Raw genomic sequence first — 24,706 nt, 5'->3', positions numbered from 1 at the left:
ATGAAGGACATCACTGACTGGATGACGACGTTTGTTCACCTTTTTTCAGAAGGAAGTTGTTTTTGGCATGGCGATATCTTTTGATGGATGATATTATTAAATTCCTTGGCCACACCCAGCGCAAAAATGCTGTGATTGCTTAATCGCAGGATTTGCCACAATTGGGTTAAATCATCCTTGTGCTTTCCCTCTTTTTCAAACTAAAACTCCTCCAATCCATAGTACCTACCTTTTCCTATGATTGCTCATTTTGTTTCAGATTTTAACATTTTATTTAGATTCCAGAAATCAAAAATATTTTTTTTATGTTTTGGTTTCTGAAATTCTGTTTTAAATTCTAAAATGCTAGTTGTTTTTTTGTGCTTTTTTGAGTGTCGCTTTGATCTTTAACTTGTGATTGCGTTGAGTAATTTGTTGCTGCGCTTTGGCCTTCAGGGCCACCGTAAATATGGGATCTCCATGGTAACTCCATCTACAATCAAAGGGGAAGATGGGCAAGGTGGAAAAGTATCAGGAACACAAGTTTGCCATTTGTACATGTTAAAAACACAAGTTTTGCCAATGACTGACAAGAAAAACAATGACTGAACTCTTTTATTGTGTTTTGATCAAAATGTTATTGACTATTGAAAATGGGTCAAATTTGACCCAAACACAATTTAAAGGTTAGAAAATTGCTTTTAATCATAGCCAGACATTTAGTTTATTAAATAATAAATAGCAAATTGAAAAAATTTTGCAAATCAGTACCACAACTTCTACATTATTTCATGTGTTGTCTCAACTGGTCGACTACAGTTTATCCCTTGTGCTATCATTCCCAAAGTTAACGTGACAGTGCGCTGAACAAGATCAGTCAATTTTAAATTCCTACGATGCATTGAGACGGATCTGTCTGAGGCCAGTTATGTTTGAATTTGGGTTTAAAGCTTTCCTGGATTAATTTCAGCTTAGTGCATCAGATCGTTCAAACTGAAGCAATATCGACTATGAATCCTATCGTCAGCCATAAATTGTGATATGAATAGAATTGTTGTTCATTGTTGAGTCCACACAGTGGATCAGTGCGTGGGCCGGGTGGGGTCTGTCCCTGAAGATCTTCACCACTTTTCTCCAGCAGCTTGTTGACGGCTCCACCCTCATCCTGCAGAATGCCAGACAGGTCATCCACTGCATCAATTCATGTGTCATATGTTGGACTGTAGACTTTCTGGTCATCAAAATTCTGGTTTCTGCGTGGTCCTTAAGGTCTTAGACCAGTCAGAGGAAAATTGTTTTGTTGTTTTTTTTTTAAATCTTCTTGTGCCATTTTTCTCATGTAGGACAAATATTAAAAAAAAATCTTATTTGTGACATCGAAAATACTCTGGGCGGGGCACAAACTCCCTCCTCTGGCCCATTCAGATCTATCTGCTTGTCCAAACTGCAAAATTTTCAGTTATAGTGTTGCTTTTGTCATTTTTTAATGTTAGTATCCATAGCTTTAAGGTTCGAGTCCTGGCTGCTTTCCTTCTGTGTGGAGTTTGAGTGTTCTCCTGGTGCATGTGTGGATTTATTCTGGGTATGCTGCTTTTCTCCTACAGTCCAGAAAACATGCTTCATCCTTGGTGTGCATGTGTGTGTGGTTTTGTGGTCGTACAACAGGCTGCCGACCTTCGCCCAAAGGTAGCTGGGATAGGCTCCAGCAACCCCAGAGAGGCATCCAGCGGGTTCTGAAGATGGATGGATGAAAATTAAGAATCAAAACCACCCAATCTGGCAACACGGTTGGTCATTGATCCCACCTTTGTGCAATAGCTCCATCTAGTGGATACCCTCTTTTTGCACAGGTACATCTGACTACAAACCTCTGAGAAAAAATATCAATGTTAATTCTTAACCCTTGTGCTATCTTGTGGGGTCCAGATGACCCCACTCCCAACATTAACATGCCTCCAAGGCACATTAACGTTGGGAGTGGGTTCATCTGGACCCCTCAAGATAGCACAAAGGTTAAAGTGAAACCTGTCTATTATAGAGCATCTTTACATCGGTATTAGAATATTTCCAGATTGTTTTTCTGGCCATTGCAATGATTACAGGAAAGTTCAATGTCTCCAAAAATTAGATTATCATTCTGCATTCACTCAATTAACTCAAAACTGAGATAACACTTCGCCTACCGGACGTAGCTTTTAGCTCCTAGCATTACAAACATGGCTGTGACCAATGTCCCATCATGCATCACGCTTACCCAACCGCATTTCGATCAGCCAATCATTGGTCTTGTTGTTACACCTTACAGGGACATGGTGATGCATGAAATGTGTGAAGCAGCCAGGTTTATCTTATGGTATTTTTCTGATTTTCATCGAGACAATAATAGATCGATCATTCTTGCTTTTATTTTACCACTATTGAATGCTCACAGAGACACGGAAGTAGCGGCAGAAAGCGGCTTTTGCAGCAAGATGGACAGAGAGTGCAGGATCATGTGAATGAACGTGATTACCGTGCTTTTGTGCTTTTTAAAATAAATAAATCTGATCTCTAAACATCCTCTGTGTCTTCAATGCAATGTAATGAGACACACACAGACAGAAATGTGAGGTTATCTGCTGTAAATCTATGACGGGAATAACAGGAGAAATGATCGGCTAGTTCTGGGGTCGGGAACCTTTTTGGCCGAGAGAGCCATAAACGCCACATATTTTTAAATGTAATTTCGAAAGAGCCATACAATAATGTTGTGTCCCTTTCCCAAACTGAGGCACGGAGACTTAACCTCTTTTAAGGTTCTTTATTCTGGTTACTGCAGACCGTAACCAACACCGTACAATTAATTCAGCAACTCCTCAGTCTCTCCCCCGCTGAGACGAGGGCGCTTCACCCAACTCCTTATTCGCTCACTGCCGCATCAGCTCTCCTATTTCCTTATTCGGCCCATGGCTGAACCCCATTGGTCCAAACTACCTAACAACAGGCTAAGCGACAGAACTGAGGGCCAATCAGCAGCTCTGCTTGATGCGTTCAATGAACTCCAAAATTTAGAACGCGACCCAACAACAGCCCCCCAGTCCAACTCAGTCCACAACAATATGTTTAAAACTAAATATACGAGTGAATGTGTGCATTTGATGTAATTTCAACACTTTTTAAGTACAATAAGTCTGTGGATTCTTTTGAACAACATTGTTATGCTGTTGCTAATAAATGATGAGTATTTCTTCTGGTGCTGCATGGTTTTGCTGAGGGACTAGTCTGGTTGATACGTGGTGAGTTTCAGCTTCATGCAGGCGTTGAGACTTCCATCTGTTAAACGTGATTGTAGGCTGGTCTGAATGTTCTTCAGATGTGAGAAAGACTGCTCACATGCAGACGTGGAGCCAAACATATACTCACACGCTGCAGTATGTGACAGCAGCGTGTTTTAAGTTTTGACAATCCCTGTGGGATTCACCTTGCAGCCCGCGCCCACAAACCCCCCCTTTCTTCCTCACACATCCCGCTGCAACCGTGGGCACTTTCTCAGAGACGGGAGCGCGCAGTTGAAGGGACGGCGGTTCGCAAGTTTCAGGCTGTTGTAAACTCTGTGAAATTATAGATCATAGTAAACTGACATGCGTTGTAGATTTTTTTTCTCCAAGCACCGCTACCACTGCGCATCGCATCGCACCCGAGATGGACTGGTCTAATGGGAAAAAAAAAGTATAATTAAAGAATTAAAGATTTTTCTGTGAGCCACACGTGACCATCACGCGAGCCATAGGTTCCCGACCCCTGGGCTAGTTAGTAGCATGTAGCCCGCTAGCCTTCAAATGTAAAGCCACTGCTAAAGAGTGTGTTAATAAAGGGCAAGTCCAGAATATTATTATTCCTATATTCCCCCCTAAACTACAATATCAGCTGGCTGTCAGTCTACTGGCCAGCCAGCTGCCCAAATGCCGGCATGACAAGGAAAGAGCTCCGCGGCGGAGCTATGTCCGGTGAATCGTATGGCAAACCACCAAGCTTAGGCATCATAAATCTTATATTTTTCTTATATTCATTGAGACAATAATAAATTGATCACTCTTGTTTTTCTATTTCCTTTCTTGAACGAATGAATGTGGGTGACAGAGACACGGAAGTTACCGCTAAAAGTGGCTTTTGCGGCCGGACGGAGAGCATATCCGTGTTTATGAATGACTCATGACGTGAATAATTATTGCGTTTGAACAAATTAATTGTTGCGTTTGCACGAGTTAATCATTTCGAGGGAACGAAATAGTATTTCGAGGGAATGCAATAGTATCTTGTGAGAATGGAATAGTATTTCGTGCGAATAAGATATTAATCTGTGGGAACGAGATATATTTTATTTTTTTAATGTCAGGAAACGGGCTCCGTACTTAATAACCAGAGTTACATTACAAAATATTAAGGTGAACTTGACCAAATTCTGCTCCATCATACAAATATTTTTTAAATCAACCAGTGGGATTTCGTGGATTCCTTTTTCTTCATTTTCTTTGTCTACATTGAGACTTAAACAGTAAACAGAGGCTCGGTTGTGGTTTGGTTTCTCAGAGGGAATCCATGGTGGGCTTTTCCTGACTTACCGTCAGCCCAGCGCACTAAGCTGCTCAGCCTCTGAATGAACTGATCCGTCAGTCCGCCTTAAGCACGAGGCCTTTCAGCCTGATTTAGTGCGGCTTTTATATATTTGATTTGAATATCAAAACAAAAGGATAGAATCAAATAAATGTTGCAACTGCGTCATCCAGCAGCCTGCCCTCGTATCCATTTATTTATTTGTTTATTTTCTAGCGTCACGTGACCCGCTAATCCTGCGCGTATTTCCGCGTGACGAGCTCCTCATCAATGACTCCCCATGGAGGATCTCCTCCTCCTGCTCCTCCAGCCGCATCCGCCCGCCCTCCCGCTCTGCACACCGCGTAACCCGATGCTCTCCTCCTTCTTCACCTCCTCCATCTGATTCTCCATCGAGTGGATCAGCGGCGGCCGTTGTGGGGGGGCATCCGGGCAAAGGGAGCCGCGCCGGCGCGCACCGGCCCGCGGACGCCGCACCACGACGCGCCAACGGCGGCAACATGCTGAGCCGGGTCAAGACCGCCGTGGCCGGCTTCATGGGCGGCATCGTGGCCGGGGGCGGCTCCGCGGGGGGCGGCGGCCACGCCGGCGCGGACATGCCGCTGAAATTCCCCTACATGCGGCCGGACTTCCTCGGACTGTCCACGGACGAGATCGAGTGCTCCGCGGACCACGTCGCGCGGCCCATCCTCATCCTGAAGGAGACCAGGAGATTACCGTGGGCCACCGGATACGCTGAGTAAGCACCTCCGCGGCTCCCGGTGCAATCGAGAAACCGCGATTCCATTCATTTATTCGTCGTCATCTAAACTGCGCACGCGCTGTTGAGTCAGCACAAACCTGTCGTCCACCTGAGTTGGTGTGACGTCTTGCGTCCACTCTATCCGAGCCGCGAGCTGATTTTCACGCACCTTGCACGTGCGCAACGACGGAGTTAACGCACCAACTGCGCCCAGTTTAGAGTCTGGCTGACCGTCAGACTGACGCAAAGTCACGCAGCTGCTTCCACAAGCATCGATTTGCCCTCAGATGCTGCAACTTTACTGCCCCCCCTCCCCGCGTTTTTCCTTACTGCTCCATAGAAGACCATCTGTGTCACAGCTGCACAGTACGCATGCGTAGTGCTTCTATTAAAGCTCAGTGCTTTTTTCAGTAAGTCCATAAAATGCAATCTGACTTTAATCTTGGATTTGTTTTCTTTCAGTTATTCCCGAAAATACATAATAATTGTTGATTTACTTTTTTAAAGTACACTTATTTTTCTTTAACTGTGATCAGGATCTCGTTTTCAAGGGCAACTTTGAGCAAAGGGTGACTACAATAACAGTTAGACATATAGGGAAGGAAAATATGAAGTAAAACTATTTTAAAAAATACAAATTGTACATAACAGGCTTTTAATGCTTCTAATGTTAGTTTGTGAGCAACAACTTGGTACCGCCAAGGGTGTCAAGGAGCAAAAATACATTTATACATAAAACAAGCTTTTAACCACCTGTAATGTTAGTTTGTGAGGAGCTGCACTGATGTTCATGGGTCAAATTGGCATGTTTAATCTAAACTCTAGTGTACACTTATTTTGGTTTTATTTTTAAGCCAGATTATAAACCCATTAAGTTTAGAATCTCTTTTTCAAGGATGACTTGTTCCAAAGGCGTCGCAACAAACGTAATAAATAAAAAATATAGATAATAATTGATAATAGATAAAAAGACTATAAAAAGTAAAACGATTCAAAAATTACAAAAATAACTTACTTTAAAGAGGCTGATAATCTTCCTGTAATGTTCGCTTGTGAGGACCAGCAGTGACATTCGCGGGTCAAATGTTCCCCGGTGTGCATTCACTGGCATCAAGATCTCCTTTTCAAGGGTGACTTGGCTTAAAGCAGGGGTGCTTATTACCTCGAAGGATGTGACGGTAGATCACGGGTCATCAAAGATAAATAAATAAAAAAAATGTAAAAAGATATTTTTTTAAAAAGCTGTCAGCAAATCATCATCCACACTGTGTAATAAGTTACTTAATTGACATGCAGAACAGCCAATAGAACATCCTCTGAGTCATACGTCACTGTGTTTAACTACACTCAGCGCACTTTTTTTCTATCTTTCTTTCATCTCCCTGCGCACTGGGTTTCCAGGGGAGCCATTTACACTATGGCCCATACAAGCTGTTTTTTTTTTAGGCCCAGTACCCCTTGTGTTATCTTGTGGGGTCAAAATGACCCCACCCTTACATTGACGTGTTCTCCCTACCATGACAAAGGTGGATAAAGGTGGAAAGATTTCATGTAATCCATGGACACCAGTGAAGATCACAAATCAGTGAAGAAAAAAGGTTTAGAGCACTGTCTAGTGGGTCTAGATGACCCAACTCCCAATGTTAAAGTGTCTTGGATAGCACAGGGGTTAAAGAGTCTGAGATGTCTGACCCAGCCTTCCTGCCACAGCGCCTGCTGCCGTGTCCGCGTTTCCCTGCTCCAGGGATGTGAGCCCACTCAGGCAGCAGTGTTGTCCAGAGGCAGGCACGCACTGTTTGCTCAGCGCTGTAGAAATTTCACGCTGCCGCCATAACACAGTTCACAGCACGAAACCATCGCTGCTTGTATTCATAATAAAATGCCTTATCTATTGTAATTCTGTATTACTACAAAATAATATTAATACAAGAGATAGAACTATCTCCTCACAAGTATCTGTGTGCTCTTACTGTGTAGTGTTAAGTTATTAGTACATAAACATAGTATTTTTGACTCGCTTACATGCCGAAAAAGTGTGGGCGCCCCCTGGCTGAAAGGGTCTGCAGCTTACGTCATGAAAACCAAAACAGTTAAAACAGAATGAAAAGTCAAACTCTTTAAAAAATACAAATTATACATTAAACAGGGTTTTAACCCTCATTTTAGGTTAGCTTGTGAGGAACAGCACTGATGTTCGTGGGTCGTTGATCTTAACTCTTGTGTAAACCCACCGAGATTTATATGTGTTTTATTAGGACGACTTACTTGGCCCAAAGGGTCCATAACAAACACCACACAAAAAATGGTTTGAAAATAGAAAAAAAGACAATAAAAAGTAAAAACTTCTCAAAGAGTGATTAAAAATTGTACATTAAGCAGGCTTTTAACCGTCCTGTAATGTTTGAGGAACAGCACTGATGTTCATGTCAAACTTAACCCTTGTGCTATCTTGTGGGGTCATCTAGACCCACTAAACAGTGCACTGAACATTTTTTCTTCAATGATTTGTGATCTTCACTGGTCTCCATGGATTACATGAAATATTTCCACCTTTATCCACCTTTGTCATGGTAGGGAGAACACGTCATTGTAAGGGTGGGGTCATTTTGACCCCATAAGACAGCGCAAGGGTTAGACACATTATTAATTATATAAAAAACATAAAATGCTGAGAAAGGGTTAAAACTTTGTGATAATGATTATAAGAGCAGTTAAAAAACCTCCTTTTTGAAATATTTCAGTGCTACTAAATATGTAGACCAAAATAAAATATTCATAGTCCAGCTGCCTTTTTGTAGAATATTGTTTATCGTGTTAAGTGTAAAGTAAAACCGATGTGTCGGTGCGTTTCAGCGCCACAGCCTCCTCCTTTCTGCCATTTCACACATTATTTCTGACTCGAATGTCTCCAGTGGATTGGTGTGGATCAGAGGTTCGTCTCAGATCCCAGAGCTTCTTTGTAATTAAAACCCCTCATGTTCTCATTTACAGCAGACAATTACCTTATCTAAAAAAACCACAGCTCTGTTCTCCTATTATTAACCAATATAAACTAAGGGATTTTCAAGGGTAGGTAGTTTTGGTTATATATTCCGGTTCATGCAATTCAAAGCCATGTACAGAAATATAGACAATAAAAGCACAAAGACAACAAATATGTTACAAATAAAATCAACAAAAAAACTAAAAGGCTAAAGCAGTGCATGCCTTACTGACTTTATGGTCTATTCGCTCATTTGAGAGTCCCACGAACAACCCTTTTTGATGCTTTAGGGTGATCAATGCCGGGAAGAGTGCACTGAACGAAGACCAAGCCTGCTGTGAGGTGGTTGTGGCGAGGAGGAGACCCATGAGTTACTGTCCACCCTCCACCCCCAGCAAGACCCCCACCGCCAAGAGGAGGAACTCTCTGCCCAACGGAGAAGGCCTGGGGCTTCGGATGGAGCACAGCAGGATGGGAGAGGTAAGAAGGGTTGGGTAGGCTACTTTTAAAAAATAATTAGTTATAGTAACTCATTATTTGGTTCAAAAAGTATTAACTAAATTACTCTATAGTTAAGAGACTAGTTAGACTTTAGTCACAGCTGCCCTTACAAGCGAGTAATGGGTGAAAAATGGGCAAATCTCTACAAAAAAAACGCAGTTAACCTAATGGAAATATCTAAATCGTTGACCATTTAATGAGGTCATTGAGTAGAAATGTTCATGCAGATTTTTTCTACAGATATGTTGCAGGTGAAAGGTCATTAGAACACTTATACAGCACGCAAGAGTAAAGTAGGTGAGACGTAGGCACATCGTACAGATTTTAAAGGGCCTACACCATGCTATTCTTAAGCCTTGTTAGTGATTGGTGATTTCTGCTTTAGAGCATCCATCCATCCGTACTTCTGAATCCCCTTTTGGGGTCCTGGGTTGCTGGAGCCTATCCCAGCCACTGTTAGGTGAAACGCAGGGTTCAACCTGCATGTTTGTGGACTGTGGGAGGAAGCCCGGAGTAAATCCACACCTGTATGAGGAGAACATGCAAACTCCACACACAAAAAGAATCCAGCCGGGATTCGAATCAGTGAAGCTAGAGTGCTAACCACTACACCACCGTGTAACTCGACACTTTTTTTTTTTACACGTTATTGCTTTGTGAAGTCAAATGAAAGATAGAAGCCGACTCGCCCACAGCTTTCCTATAAAGCTGAGTGTGAACGGAGGCCTGACCTCTGCGGCGCCCGCGCTCCGCAGGACAACATGAGTCATGACGGTTTCTTCTCATCTTTCCAGTGGCGTCAACGTCACGACTCGTTGCCACGGCAGCAGCATTAGTCATCATGTTTTCCCCCCTCCCTGTCAGATAGTTTTACAAAACTGACGTTAACATAGAGTCAGTGTGACAGTCGAGTGTAGTCCTCTCCTTGGAATATTTTTAGACTTCGATTTTTTTTTAAATCTTTTTGAGTAACTTTTTCTTTGTTGTTGCTCCATTTGGATTCAACTTTGGAATTTTATTATTTGTTAATACAATTGTTATTCTAAATTTACTTATGAAGAAATACTCCTCATATTTCTGTCAGATTACAGCACTGATTACATTTTTGATTTAGTTTGATTTCATTTTTAGTTGAACATTTGTTTTGTTGTTGATTTGTTTGTTAGTTTTCTGTTTAACCCCCCCCCCCCCCCCCCCCCCCCCAAAAAAAAAAAAAACAACTTTGGTCATTAAAAACAACTAACTAGTCAATCAAATTCAACAAAGTTAGAAAGAAGGAAGAACCAAACAAAAAAAAGTTGTTTTCCTGCCTGACAAACATAAGAAATCACTTCAAAATACATTTGTGGATTGGATGAAGAAAAATAACATTTTATATATGATTTTAACAAAAAAAAAAAACAATGTTATAAAGTAACCTAGCTTCACTTTCTAATACAACAGAAGTCAGTGAGTTTGGCTGTCTTTGATTTCAAAGGGTGAAACATGGAAATGCGTCTCCTGTGCTGCTTAGAAAAGACATCCCATGGTGTAGAGATAGAGTGGTTGGTTCAGATGCCACCTTGCCAAACCATGTATTAAAGTGTCCCTGAGCAAGTCATCGAACCTCACATTGCCTCTGGTGGTGATAGGTTGGCGACAGCGTTTGGCAGCAGAGCCGCCATCAATGATTAAATGTGTCTGCATTGATGGGACTGTGACTATAAAGAGCTTAGACTTTACAGTAAGATAAAAAAAAGAGAAAAAAGCACTATATAAGTATACACCTTTTACCATTTCGATGATTTAGAAGTTTTTTTTGGTTGTGAAGAGTGAAAATCATTCCCAAAGAATATTTCATGCAGGCAGCAGTGGATGGAGTTTATTTTATCAAAGACAGCTTCGAAATTTAACATGAATCTGATTAATTTAGTTGAAATTTGTACTAAATGTGTCTTTGCATTCGACAATCTGTGTTATATTTGTATTTATAGGTACACATTAAAAAATGGACACATTTGAAAACTGGTCCATTTTTATATATATATATATATCCAGGTCAAAACTGATCCATTTGAAACTAGGTGAGGGAAAAAAGGGAAGAATTGAGATGGTTTTTTTACACCAAGTCTTTTTATTGGTATTTTAAATTTAAACAGACGGTACAAGGATTCAAGTATGACAAAGTATACAAAACTGATTACATATCCCCACACACCCTCCCCTTACTGCACCACTCTTTCAAACTACAAATATTTTTTAAAATATACATTTTCAAAAGAACATTTACCTCTCAATTGCACATTTCCAAAATAAACGTTTTAACAGCAGTGATATCTAAATTCTTCATATAATTTAAGAAGGGATTCCAAGTGGTATAAAAATCTTGTGTACAACCTCTAGCAGAGAAGCAAATTTTATCCAAAACCAAAAAATGTAAGAGATCATTTATCCACATCTTTAAAGTTGGAGGAAATTGATCCTTCCATTTGAGAAGAATAAGTCTCCTAGCAATCAAATTCCCAAATATAATTATGTTTTGTGCTTTGTGGTTTAGATTAAGATCCTGTGGGATTACACCAAATATTGCAGAAATTACAGAATTTTTTATAGGCTTTTGTAAAACATCTGAAAATACTTTAAATATTGACTGCCAAAAGCAACTTAATTTTACACAGGACCAAAACATATGTGAAGTGGTGGCCATTGATTGTTTACATCGATCACAAACTGGATTAATATCTGCTTTAGACCAATGGAGTCCATGTACAATTTTAAATTGAGTAATCCTGTGATGTGAGCAAATTGAGGAAGAGTATATTCTGTCTAGAGCTTTCTCCCATATCTTCTCAGTGATTTAAGCCTAAGTCCTCTTCCCACTGGGTTTTTTAGCGATATTAGAGGTGGCTTTTGTTTTGCATTGTATGTGTTTAGCATGTAGTAACTGTTCCCAATTGTTCCCCTGATGCTTATTTTAAGTTTCAAGATGGATTCTAGAAGTGAGTCAGGTGGGCAGGATGGGAAATGAGGGAATAAAGTTGAAATAAAGCGTCAAAGTTGAAGGTATCTAAAGAAAAGGGAACAGGGAATATTGTATTTAATTACAAGTTGCTCATAGGATGCAAATATACCATCAATGAATAGATTCTCAAATGAAACAATGCCTCGTCTGCTCCATTCCCAAAAAGCTTTGTCTGTAGTCGAAGGTATAAACCTATGATTTTTATTTGTTGGGTGGACATTTTGAGTGGCTTTTGAGGGTAAATACTTGCCTCAAAACTATGGGATTTGAGGTGTAATGCGATATAGGTTCAGAAAAAGTCATTCTGAACAAAGCAATGATTGTAAAGAGTTATGGACAAGAAGCCCCCTCCATATATAACCATTTTGGGTTTGTATTTTTGTTAAATTGTAAGTTTTTCCAATATAACACGGTTCTAATGTTGGCAGCCCAGTAGTAATATTGAAAATTAGGAAGGGATAATCCACCTTGTTGACCTTGAAGATATTTTTTCTTATTCTAGGTTTTCCTTTATTCCACAAAAAACCTGATATTAGTTTATCCACATTTGTAAAAAAGGATTTAGATAAATGTAAAGGGATGAATTGAAATAAATTTTGGGAGCACGTTCATTTTGATTGTGTTAATTCTCCCTCCCAGTGAAAAGGGTAATAGACACCATCATTCCAGATCTTTCTTGAGCTGAGTTAATAATGGGATGTAGTTAGCCTTCAAAATATCTTTAAATGACTGTGTAATCCAAATACCTAAGTATTTACATATTTGTGGACTGACTTTAAATGGAAATAGGTCCAAATTTATTCTTTTAGCTTCTGGATTCACTGGCATAATTTCACATTTGTGAAAATTAACTTTGTATCCTGATATTTTACCAAATATCAGGATATGTAAAAGATTTAAAGTGACTGGTAAGCTTTTTAAATGTTTGGATAGGAATAAAAGCATGTCGTCTGCGTACAGGGATACTTTATTCCCAGTATCATATCTTTGTATTCCTATTATGTGGATTTCATGACGTATTGCTATAGCCGGTGGCTCAATCAATATGGCAAATATAAGAGGGGATAAAGGACAACCTTGTCGAGTGCCGCATTGAAGGGGAAAGTAAGGAGAGAGGTTATCGTTAGAGCAGATAGCTGCCAGAGGCGATGAGTACAAAACTTTAATGCAAGAGATAATTTTTTCGCCAAAACCGAATTGCTTTAGAGTGTAAAACATATAGTCCCACTCCACTCGATCAAAGGCTTTCTCGGCGTCTAAAGACAACAATATTGCTTGAATATCGGGTGAAGTGGGACCATAAAGAATATTGAATAGGGGCCTAATATTATAAAATGATTAGCGGCCTTTAATGAAACCAGTTTAATCAGCCGCTATTATCGAAGGCAAAGCCAGTTCTAAGCGGCTTGCTAGTATTTTTGAAAAAATGTTGTTGTCCACATTTAAAAGGGAAATAGGACGATATGAGCCACATTCGAGAGGGTTTTTATTCTGTTTGGGGATATGAGAGATGACTGCTTGTCGCATAGTCAGGGGGAGGCAGCCTGTAGTAATTGACTCCTCAAAAGCTAAAAGTAAGATTGGGGAGAGCTGGTCTGCAAAGTTTTTTTTTTTTGTTTTTTTGTTTTTTTTTAAACTTGTCCTGTCCAACAGCTAGGCAAACAGATGAGAGCTGAGGGCCTCTTGTGTTGGACATATTTTACTTTAACAAGAGGGGTTATTAATCTTCAGACAAACCAAAGGTATGTCTGAATAAACCCCTTTTGTAATTGAGGCCAAACTTTATTAATTTCAATCATGTTTGAAAATCTTTGGTGTTGGACCGGACGGAAAAGGAAAGAGGGGAAGAAGAGAGAGGGACGTTAGAGAGAGGGGGGGGGTAGGAGGGTGATAATAGGAGGGGAAGGGGGGTAAGACCATGAAGCAGCATAAAGCAACAAGTTTACTGGTTGTTAATCATTATGGTACGGTTCAAATGTAGTACAAAAAGGGCGGGGCCTGTTCACACACACTCAAATATTATCAACACACCTGCTAGCTGCAAGAATGTCCACATGTCAACATGTACACAAAACAGATAGTGTTCACGAACGCATACCTTTAAACCAACTAGTGTGAAATCTTTCATTCATTCAATCATGCAAACTATTAGTGCAAAGGTGAGCTAACACCTGTGCTCAAGTGAGTGTTTATGTTCTTCTAAAATGGATGGTGGAATGTGAAAAGAAGGAGGAGGAGCGCTCAGCCACCCCCACACCCAGACCCCCGCTGCAGCAGCAGCGGCAGCCGGAATTCCCCCAACGCCATACGGGAACAGGCAGGGAACAACCGCCCCCCGGGCGACCAAGACCGCCACCCAGGCCAGGGCCAGCAGGACCGCCGCGAGGCCCCCAGAGCCAGAGAGCAGGGAGGCGCGGAGGGAAAGAGAGCGCCGCCCCAGCCCAGCCAGGAAAGCAGCCCCCCTGCCGCGCCGGAAGAGCCCAACGCAGGGCCCCACCGGAGAGGGACGCCCACAGCCCCAGACGAGCACCCCACCACCACCCAGGAGTTCCGGGCATCCCCCCGCACCGACCCCAGGTACGAGCCAGGACCCCCCAAGGGAGACCCGCTCCGCACTCCAGGCAGCCACCCACCCGGCCCACGGTTGGTCCAGGTAGGAGCAAGGCAGGGGCCCGCTGCCCCGCCCAGGAGGGGGGAACCCTGGGGAAAAAAGGGCGGCCCACAAGGGGTGTTATAAATATGGCCCGACCAGGCTCGGCCATGTTGGAAGTTTGGCGGGGCCCAGCGCCCAGGGGCAAGGACCAGGACCCACCCCCCAGGGACACGAACACCCCCGGCTCAGGTGTAATATGAACCACCCCACCGTGCGGAGAGAGCACCGCCGGGCCCAGGGAGCCGGCACCCAAGGGACACGGCCGCCATCGCCAAGGGGCCCGCACCACCCACCAGGGAAGGGGTAGGGGACAGATGGACCCAGGTCCCACCTTCCTTGTAAAATGTGTGTGCGTGTATGGGTGTTTGAGAGGGTGTTTGTGTGCATGTGTGTGTGTTTATGTTTGAATGTATATATTGAAGGGGGAGGGGTGTGTGTACTAAGGGGGGTGCAGTTAAAATTGGCGAGTAGGGCACTAAGGGGACATCTCCTGATTACTCACAGTGATGTCCCCTCACCCTCCACACCAAGGGGCCCTAAATGTCTAAGGTGCGGTTAAAATTGGCGGGTAGGGTGCCAGGAGGACATCTGCTGCTTGCTTGCAGTGATGTCCAAGCACCCCCCCCTACCAAGGACCCTACATGTCTAAGGTGCAAATAAAACCGAAAGAGGGGGGGCCCACTCCATACGGCAACCAGAGGAGGGGGGCCACTGCCAAGTAGCCCCCCCCCCCCCAAGGCGCATCGCAGGCTAGACCCCCCACCCCCTCACCCTAATATGAGGTTATATGAGGAAGGGGGTAAGTTGGGGACAGCTGGTAGACTGTCCCCCGGTGGTCAAACAGCCGTCCCCCAGCCCCCCCCCAGCAAAGGGGCCAGGGCCACCCAGCCCAGGGGCCCCACCCCCGGAGGCGCAGACACCCCAGGCCCGGCACCACCCACCCCACACAGAGAGAGAGGAGCCAGAAAGCGTCCCCCCCCCCGGAGCAAGCCCAGGCCCCCACCCCCAGACGCCGGCCCTAGAGGAGCTCTGGTCAGGCCTCGACGGGACCGAGGAGGCCAACCGGCCGAGGCAACCACTGATTGCCTCAGCGGAGGCCCCCGACCCGTTAGCCCCCCCCGACCCGTACCAATAATGGGCCCCCCCTCCCCCCCAGAACGCCCCCCCCACAGGGTCCCGTCCCAGAGCCAGGGAAGGGCCGATCCCAGCCCCAGGTGCAGATGGGCAGCCCATCCGGCGCCGCTGCCCCCCCCCCCCCCCCCGAGCAGGGCCCCCCGCCAACCCCCCCCAGCACAGGCAAAGGGACCACCCCCCCAAGCCAAGCCAGACCACCACCCCACCACGCACCCCCACACCCAAGCCCAGAGGACCACGCAGCGCCCCAGCCTGCCCCACCCAGGCACCGGACCCGACCAACGGAGCCCCCCACTGCCCCCGCCAGGCACCGGAAGCCCCGACCCCCACCCCAAACCACGGCAGAAGGGCAAGGAGCAGCGACGACCAAGCCCCCCACCCCCTAAGTCATGGAGTCAACCACAGGAGACCAGAGAGACTGAATTCTTTCAAAGTTACTTGAGCTTTGGGCTGACATTTTTTCCAAGCTGATATGATCAAACAGCAGATTTCTGTGTTGACTTATGTTTATATTTTTCTTGTTTTTCCAATTTATTAAAATAGTTTTTTTTGGCAATACAAAGAGTTATGAAAATGATAGATGCTAATCCTTCTTCTATATCGATGGCACTCATGTCACCAAGCACACAAAGTGACGGTGAGGCAGTGATTGAAACCTTAAGCCAGACTGATAAATCGGCACATACCTGCTGCCAGAGAGCCTGGACAGGAGTGCAGAACCACAGTGCGTGCATGTAGCTGTCGGGTAGATTATTATCACAGTGCTCGCAAATGTCTGAGTTACTGAGACCCATCTTGAACATCCTCTGTCCAGTGTAGTAAATTCTGTGAAGAGTTTTGAGATGGATTAGCTGCAGATTTGGACTTTTTGTCAGTTTAAAGGTGTTTAGACAGAGTTCTGACCAGAAGCTTTCATCTGTGCTGATGCTCAAATCTGCATCCCATTTTTTTGTTGGAAGGGCAATATTGTTATCTAAATTACATAAAAGTTTGTATATTTTGGAGAGAGTTCTATTCATTGAAAAATTAATCAGAGTGGTAACTACATCTGGTAGCTTAAAAGCGTCGTCTTTAAATTTATACTTTTTAGTAATACTTTATTTAAGTTGCTGATATTCCAAGAAGTTATTTATTCCATATTTGTCTTGAAGTTCCTGGGGAGTTATGAATCTTCTATCAATAATTACGTGCTCTAGTTGTTTTATGCCCCCTGCTTGCCAAGCTGGGAAGTGAATCATTTTTTTGTTAATAAGGATGTCCGGGTTGTTCCAGATGGGTGTCATTTTGCACGGTTGAATTGATGATTTTGATATTTTGAGAAATTCCCACCAGGCTGTTAAAGTGGCATTTATATTAATACTTTTGAAACAATCCTGTTTTTTAACTGTTTGACTAATAAATGGTAGCTGTGACAGGTTGATCTTTCCACATAACGCCTGTTCCAAGTCTAACCATGAGTTGGTTTCTGGATTATTTTTTAACCATTTTAAGATATATTGTAATCTATTTGCAAGAAAGTATTTGTGGAAGTTAGGTAATTCTAATCCTCCACAGCTTTTTGCAGATTTTAAGGTTTTTAGACTAATTCTTGCAGGTTATGTTGTTCCATAGAAAGCTTGATATGGATGAGTCTAATGTTTTGAACCATTTTAATGGCGGTTGTGTGGGAATCATTGAGAAGAGATAATTAACCTTGGGTAAGATTTTCATTTTAACCGTGGCTACCTTGCCCATAAGGGACAGAGGCAGGTTGGTCCAGCGTGTTAGATCGTCCTGTATGCTTTTCAGTAATGGGGTGTGGTTTAGCTGCACCAGTTCTGATAGTTTGGGGGAAAAGTAGATACCCAGATATTTGATATTTCCTGTTTTAACTGGAATTGTGAGTCTTTGTTCCATATTCCTGTTGAGTGGTAATAAAACAGACTTATTCCAATTAATGGAATAGTCTGATATGGAGGAGAATTCATTTATGATCATTGCTGTTTCATTTACAGAATGTAAATTCCTTAAAAACAGTAATATGTCATCCGCATAAAGACTAATTTTATGATGGCTGTGTTTGGTTTTTATTCCTATAATGCTCTCATTCTGTCTTATTGCTGCAGCTAAAGGCTCAATGAATATAGCAAAAAGAGAAGGAGAGAGTGGGCAGCCCTGTCTGGTTCCTCTTCCAAGAAAAAACCTGTTTGAAGTCTGTTTATTAGTTCTAACTGATGCATTGGGGTTGTGATATAATATTTTGATCCAATTGATGAATGCTTTTCCAAAACCAAACTTATGGAGGGCAGCAATAAGGAACTTCCTTTTTTTTTTTTTTTTTTTTTTTTTTTTTTTTTTTTTTTTTTTTTTTTTTAACTTGTCCTGTCCAACAGCTAGGCAAACAGATGAGAGCTGAGGGCCTCTTGTGTTGGACATATTTTATTCTAACAAGAGGGGTTATTCATCTTCAGACAAACCAAAGGTATGTCTGAATAAACCCCTTTTGTAATTGAGGCCAAACTTTATTAATTTCAATCATGTTTGAAAATCTTTGGTGTTGGACCGGACGGAAAAGGAAAGAGGGGAAGAAGAGAGAGGGACGTTAGAGAAAGGGGGGGGTAGGAGGGTGATAATAGGAGGGGAAGGGGGGTAAGACCATGAAGCAGCATAGAGCAGACAGGTTTACTGGTTGTTTATCGTTACGGTACGGTTCAAATGTAGTACAAAAAGGGCGGGGCCTGTTCACACACACTCAAATATTATCAACACACCTGCTAGCCGCAGAAATGTCCACATGTCAACATGCACACAAAACAGATAGTGTTCACGAACGCATACCTATGCCTTTAAACCAACTAGTGTGAAATCTTTCATTCATTCAATCATGCAAACTATTAGTGCAAAGGTGAGCTAACACCTGTGCTCAGGTGAGTGTTTATGTTCTTCTAAAATGGATGGTGGAATGTGAAAAGAAGGAGGAGGAGCGCCCAGCCACCCCCACACCCATACCCCCGCCGCAGCAGCAGCGGCAGCCGGAATTCCCCCAGCGCCACCGGGAACAGGCAGGGAACAACCGCCCCCCGGGCGACCAAGACCGCCACCCAGGCCAGGGCCAGCAGGACCGCCGCGAGGCCCCCAGAGCCAGAGAGCAGGGAGGCGCAGAGGGAAAGAGAGCGCCGCCCCAGCCCAGCCAGGAAAGCAGCCCCCCGCCGCGCCGGAAGAGCCCAACGCAGGGCCCCACCGGAGAGGGACGCCCACAGCCCCAGACGAGCACCCCACCACCACCCAGGAGTTCCGGGCATCCCCCCGCCCCGACCCCAGGTACGAGCCAGGACCCCCCAAGGGAGACCCGCTCCGCACTCCAGGCAGCCACCCACCCGGCCCACGGTTGGTCCAGGTAGGAGCAAGGCAGGGGCCCGCCGCCCCCGCCCAGGAGGGGGGAACCCCGGGGAAAAAAAGGGCGGCCCATAAGGGATGTTATAAATATGGCCCGACCAGGCTCGGCCATGTTGGAAGTTTGGCGGGGCCCAGCGCCCAGGGGCAAGGACCAGGACCCACCCCCCAGGGACACGAACACCCCCGGCTCAGGTGTAATATGAACCCCCCCACCGCGCGGAGAGAGCACCGCCGGGCCCAGGGAGCCGGCACCCAAGGGACACGGCCGCCATCGCCAAGAGGCCCGCACCCCCCACCAGGGACGGGGTAGGGGACAGATGGACCCAGGTCCCACCTTCCTTGTAAAATGTGTGTGCGTGTATGGGTGTTTGAGAGGGTGTTTGTGTGCATGTGTGTGTGTTTATGTTTGAATGTATATATTGAAGGGGGAGGGGTGTGTGTACTAAGGGGGGTGCAGTTAAAATTGGCGAGTAGGGCACTAAGGGGACATCTCCTGATTACTCACAGTGATGTCCCCTCACCCTCCACACCAAGGGGCCCTAAATGTCTAAGGTGCGGTTAAAATTGGCGGGTAGGGTGCCAGGAGGACATCTGCTGCTTGCTTGCAGTGATGTCCAAGCACCCCCCCTACCAAGGACCCTACGTGTCTAAGGTGCAAATAAAACCGAAAGAGGGGGGGCCCACTCCATACGGCAACCATAGGAGGGGGGCCACTGCTTGCTGTTTAAATTTATACTTTTTAGTAATACTTTATTTAAGTTGCTGATATTCCAAGAAGTTATTTATTCCATATTTGTCTTGAAGTTCCTGGGGAGTTATGAATCTTCTATCAATAATTACGTGCTCTAGTTGTTTTATGCCCCCTGCTTGCCAAGCTGGGAAGTGAATCATTTTTTTGTTAATAAGGATGTCCGGGTTGTTCCAGATGGGTGTCATTTTGCACGGTTGAATTGATGATTTTGATATTTTGAGAAATTCCCACCAGGCTGTTAAAGTGGCATTTATATTAATACTTTTGAAACAATCCTGTTTTTTAACTGTTTGACTAATAAATGGTAGCTGTGACAGGTTGATCTTTCCACATAACGCCTGTTCCAAGTCTAACCATGAGTTGGTTTCTGGATTATTTTTTAACCATTTTAAGATATATTGTAATCTATTTGCAAGAAAGTATTTGTGGAAGTTAGGTAATTCTAATCCTCCACAGCTTTTTGCAGATTTTAAGGTTTTTAGACTAATTCTTGCAGGTTATGTTGTTCCATAGAAAGCTTGATATGGATGAGTCTAATGTTTTGAACCATTTTAATGGCGGTTGTGTGGGAATCATTGAGAAGAGATAATTAACCTTGGGTAAGATTTTCATTTTAACCGTGGCTACCTTGCCCATAAGGGACAGAGGCAGGTTGGTCCAGCGTGTTAGATCGTCCTGTATGCTTTTCAGTAATGGGGTGTGGTTTAGCTGCACCAGTTCTGATAGTTTGGGGGAAAAGTAGATACCCAGATATTTGATATTTCCTGTTTTAACTGGAATTGTGAGTCTTTGTTCCATATTCCTGTTGAGTGGTAATAAAACAGACTTATTCCAATTAATGGAAGAGTCTGATATGGAGGAGAATTCATTTATGATCATTGCTGTTTCATTTACAGAATGTAAATTCCTTAAAAACAGTAATATGTCATCCGCATAAAGACTAATTTTATGATGGCTGTGTTTGGTTTTTATTCCTATAATGCTCTCATTCTGTCTTATTGCTGCAGCTAAAGGCTCAATGAATATAGCAAAAAGAGAAGGAGAGAGTGGGCAGCCCTGTCTGGTTCCTCTTCCAAGAAAAAACCTGTTTGAAGTCTGTTTATTAGTTCTAACTGATGCATTGGGGTTGTGATATAATATTTTGATCCAATTGATGAATGCTTTTCCAAAACCAAACTTATGGAGGGCAGCAATAAGGAACTTCCAATTTACTCTGTCAAAGGCTTTTTCAGCATCCAGCGATAGTACCGTCATTTCCTGGTTTTCAATGGTGGCAAAGTCTATTATATTAACTAGTCTACGGACATTATCATCCGAGTGTCTGCCTTTGATGAATCCAGTCTGGTCGAAGTGAATTATGTGAGGAGTGATTATTTCTATATTATATTAGAATATTATTTCTATTCTCTGTGCTAGTGCTTTGCAGATAATTTTTACATCTGCATTGATTAAAGAAATAGGGCGATAGCTTGAAGGACTAGTGGGATCTTTGTCTGGTTTTAGAAGAAGAATTATGTTGGCTGAGTTCATGTTAGGTGGCATTGATTGGCTCTCATTAATAGATGTGACCGTTTTATAAAATGTTGGTGCCAGTTGTTCCCAGAATTCTTTATAAAACTCAGCAGGAAAGCCGTCAGGCCCTGGTGCTTTACCATTGGGCATAAGTAACAGAGCTTCATGAAGTTCAGACAGCGAGAGCGGAGAATCTAAGTTTGTGATTTGATCCTCATTTAGCCTGGGTAGGTTTACATTATTAAGAAAGGAGTCAATACTTTGCTCTGACGGATTGATCTGCGGTGTGTACAAGTTTTTATAAAAGTTTTCAAATGCGTTATTAATTTTGACCGGGTCATGAGGGACATTTCCTGTTTGGTCCATAATAGAGGTGATTGATGATTTTTCTCTGTTAATTTTAAGCTGATTAGCCAGAAATTTGCCAGATTTATTAGAGTTTTCAAATCTTTCAAGTCGTAGCCTTTGTATTTGAAATTGTGTTCGTTTATTAATGATGTCATTTAACTGCAGCTTTAAATTTTTCAGATCTCCCAGAATGCGTTCCTGTGCTGAAGCAGCATAAGCAGTCTCCAGGGTTTTGATTTTATTTTCTAATTCTAATAAATCTGCTTTCTCTTTGCGTTTTTTGTGCGTTGAATAAGAAATGATTTTCCCTCTCATGACTGCCTTTGCTGTTTCCCAAAGAATGCACGGTGGGATGTCTGGAGTATTGTTGAAGTCTAAGAAGGTTGCCCACTCTTTTTTAAAGAATTCAAGAAATTCCTGGTCCTTTAACAGAGACGTATTAAACCTCCAGGTTGTACCAGAGGGTGTGGATTTTTCCCTAGAAATGTTTACAGAGACTGGTGCATGATCACTGATAATAATTGGATGGATATTGGAGCTTTGAATATTTTTTAAAAGAGAGTTACTGATTAATAAATAGTCTAAACGGGAGTGTGAATGGTGAACTGGAGAAAAAAAGGTGAACCCTTTAGTGTTTGGGTGACATGAGCGCCACGCGTCGCAGAAACCCAGATCATTCATGTACTGCTTTAGAATACTTGCAGATCGCCATGTACGCTGATTTGCTGCTGTGCTGTGTCTGTCAAGTTCAGGGTCCAAAACAAGGTTGAAGTCTCCTCCTATAATGATTGTGGAGTCAGAGTGAACTGAGAGTGAGGTGAAGAATCTGTGAAAGAAGGAAGAGTCGTCAACATTAGGACCATAAATACTCACTATACAAAAGTCCTTATTCTGAATGGATATATTAATGATTACAAATCTGCTTTCTGGGTCAGTAACTGTATCCTTATGAGTAAAATTAAGATTTTTATTAATTAAAACAGCAACTCCTCGTTGTTTGGAGTTCTAACTGGCAGAGTATATAACTGGAAATTGTAAGCAGCACATAAGGTGATTCAAAGAATTCGATAAATGGGTCTCCTTGCAGTAGAGCTATATCTGCTTTTAGACCATCCAGGTGATTTAACACTTTCAGTCTCTTTGGCTCAGAGCCAAGTCCACGCACATTCCAGCTAACGATGTTAAGACTGTTCATAACTGCTCTGACTGAAAAGGTGTAGAGCTAAGTAGTGCTTGTGTGCCAGTCCGTGTGCGCGTGCCCGCATTGAGAAGCGCTGTGCGCGTGAACGTTTTCTGGCTATGTGAGCTGCGTGTCGCGTGCGTCCTATGAGAGCCTGTGTGAGGTGATTGCAGTATGTCGGCGTGTGTGTGCGGGATCGCATGTGCACGCCCCTGTGTGCGCTTGTGTGTGCGCGCGCCCGTTCCGTGCATAAATAAATACTTACCGAGGATGAGTTGCTTCCAGGTGATTTACATATGATGAGGGGGGAGAGGGGGGGGAGAGTAAAGGAAAGAAAAAAAAAGATAGAAGGGAAAACGAAAACAACAACAAAACAACAACTGTTTTCCTGAGATCGAGGTGTGGATTATTGATGATCCGGTTTTCCATTCATTGAAGTAAGTTTAGCGGGTTTCTTCTGGGCAGCGCAGATGTTCTCAGCGCAGATCTGAAAGCCTTCAGCACAGCCAGGGGGTGATCTCCGGGTCCCGGAACAGCCTGCCGTCCACGTAAAGTTTGTCAACGGCCACAATCGCTCTCGAACCAGCAGCAAGATGCTTCCTCCTCAGCGGGAACAGGATCTTCCTTCTACGGAGGATTTCTGCTGGGAACTGGTCATTAACGCTGTAATGCTTGCCTCTCAGTTCCCGTCCGCGGCCCTTCACCAACTCCTTCTGTTTGAAATGTTCGAATTTAGCCACAATAGGACGCCGGCGCTGGTGGTCGGACCTTCTTCCTCCGAGGCGGTGAACCCTGTGGAAGGAGATCTTCTGCACCTCCTCCTTGGGGAGCTTCAGGTGGACCTCTAAAAAGGATCTCACGGTGGCCTCAGGGTCTTCTCCTGCCTCCTCTGGAACCCCCGCGACCACTAGATTGTCCCTCATGCTCCTCGACTGAAGATCCAGGAGGGTTTCCTTGATGGATCGGTTCTCCTCGGAGAGACGGGCGGTGTCATTGCTCAGGGTCTTCACGGTCTCTCTGAGGGCCTGGTTCTCCGCTGCGAGCTCCCGCACCTGCTGCTGGCTGAATTCCAGAGACTCCCGCAGACCTTGAAATTCTCTATGGAGGATCTCCAGCAAATTGAGGCAGCAATCAAAGCTGGAGAGCTTTTTGTCAATCGAATCCAGGATATCGCTCACTCCGCTGCCTGGAGAGGACACAGCCCCGGGAGAGTCCTCAGGCCGTTCTCGCTTGGCGGAGGGGGTGGTGGTGGCGGTTCTGGGTTTCACCATGTTGCAGGTATTAAAACACTCGTCAATGAAATTCTCCAGGTCCTCCAGGCTGACAGAAGCTTAATACTCTTAACAGGTTATGTTAGTTAGCAGGAAATATTTTAATATGGCGGAAAAATGAAACAAGATCGAAAATGTTTGTTCAAATGCTTACGCGCCGCCAAGTCGACTCACCACACTCGTCTCGCTGGGTCTCGCGATACTACAGCATCCTGGTCTGCAAAGTTTTTAAAAAATTCAACTGAAAATCCATCAGGTCCAGGGCTCTTCCCATTTTTCAGAGATTTAATTGCATCTATGAGCTCCTGGGCAGAGAAGGGTTTGTCCAGCTCTGACGATATTTTATCTTCTATTAAGGGGTAATTTATTTTCCTAAAATATGTATCAAATAAAGTTCTATCACTGTGAGATTCTGTTCTATATAATGTTGAATAGTACTTATTAAAGCACAAATTTATTTCTAAATGATCTCTGTGCTTAACACCCAAGTGATCATTTATTTCAATAATAGATCTGCTAGCATTTTTTTGATGGAGTGGTTGGGCTAAAAGTTTTCTGATTTTTTTCACCATGTTCATAGATTTTACTTTGTGTCTTGTGAATTGGGTTTTCAACATGTCTGGTTGACAGCAAATTGAATTCTGTTTGAAGATTCAATCTTAATTTGAACATGTCATCAGATG

The 24,706-nt window shown here is 43.6% G+C and overlaps 2 protein-coding genes across 4 annotated transcripts in view; one reads left to right on the top strand and one right to left on the bottom strand.

Moving 5' to 3' along the window:
- Positions 1–5,530, bottom strand: part of il17rel (interleukin 17 receptor E-like) — a 32,963-nt gene extending 27,433 nt beyond the window's left edge. The window contains exon 1 of the mRNA XM_023952280.2: positions 5,413–5,530. The gene's annotated coding sequence lies outside the window, so the exon portion shown is untranslated. The remainder of the gene's footprint in view (positions 1–5,412) is intronic.
- The window catches only part of LOC101161933 (protein phosphatase 1H), a 38,701-nt gene continuing 18,813 nt past the window's right edge, over positions 4,819–24,706 (top strand). For 2 of the 3 annotated variants that reach the window (XR_013653457.1, XM_078941539.1), the window contains exons 1-2: positions 4,836–5,311; positions 8,588–8,777. Coding sequence is in view for 2 of the 3 variants with exons in the window: in XM_078941539.1 (XP_078797665.1) it covers positions 5,073–5,311; positions 8,588–8,777 (429 nt within the window). In the remaining variant the exon portion in view is untranslated. Of the gene's footprint in view, positions 5,312–8,587; positions 8,778–24,706 lie in introns of all 3 variants that reach the window. The other variant, XM_023952281.2, reaches the window with a different exon arrangement.

This window comes from Oryzias latipes, chromosome 23 (assembly GCF_053564925.1).
Source record: "Oryzias latipes strain Hd-rR chromosome 23, Olatipes_Hd-rR_3.1".
NCBI classification, from domain to species: Eukaryota; Metazoa; Chordata; class Actinopteri; order Beloniformes; family Adrianichthyidae; genus Oryzias; species Oryzias latipes.
Note: the sequence above shows the minus strand (reverse complement) of the source record. Positions and strands in the feature narration are given on the sequence as shown.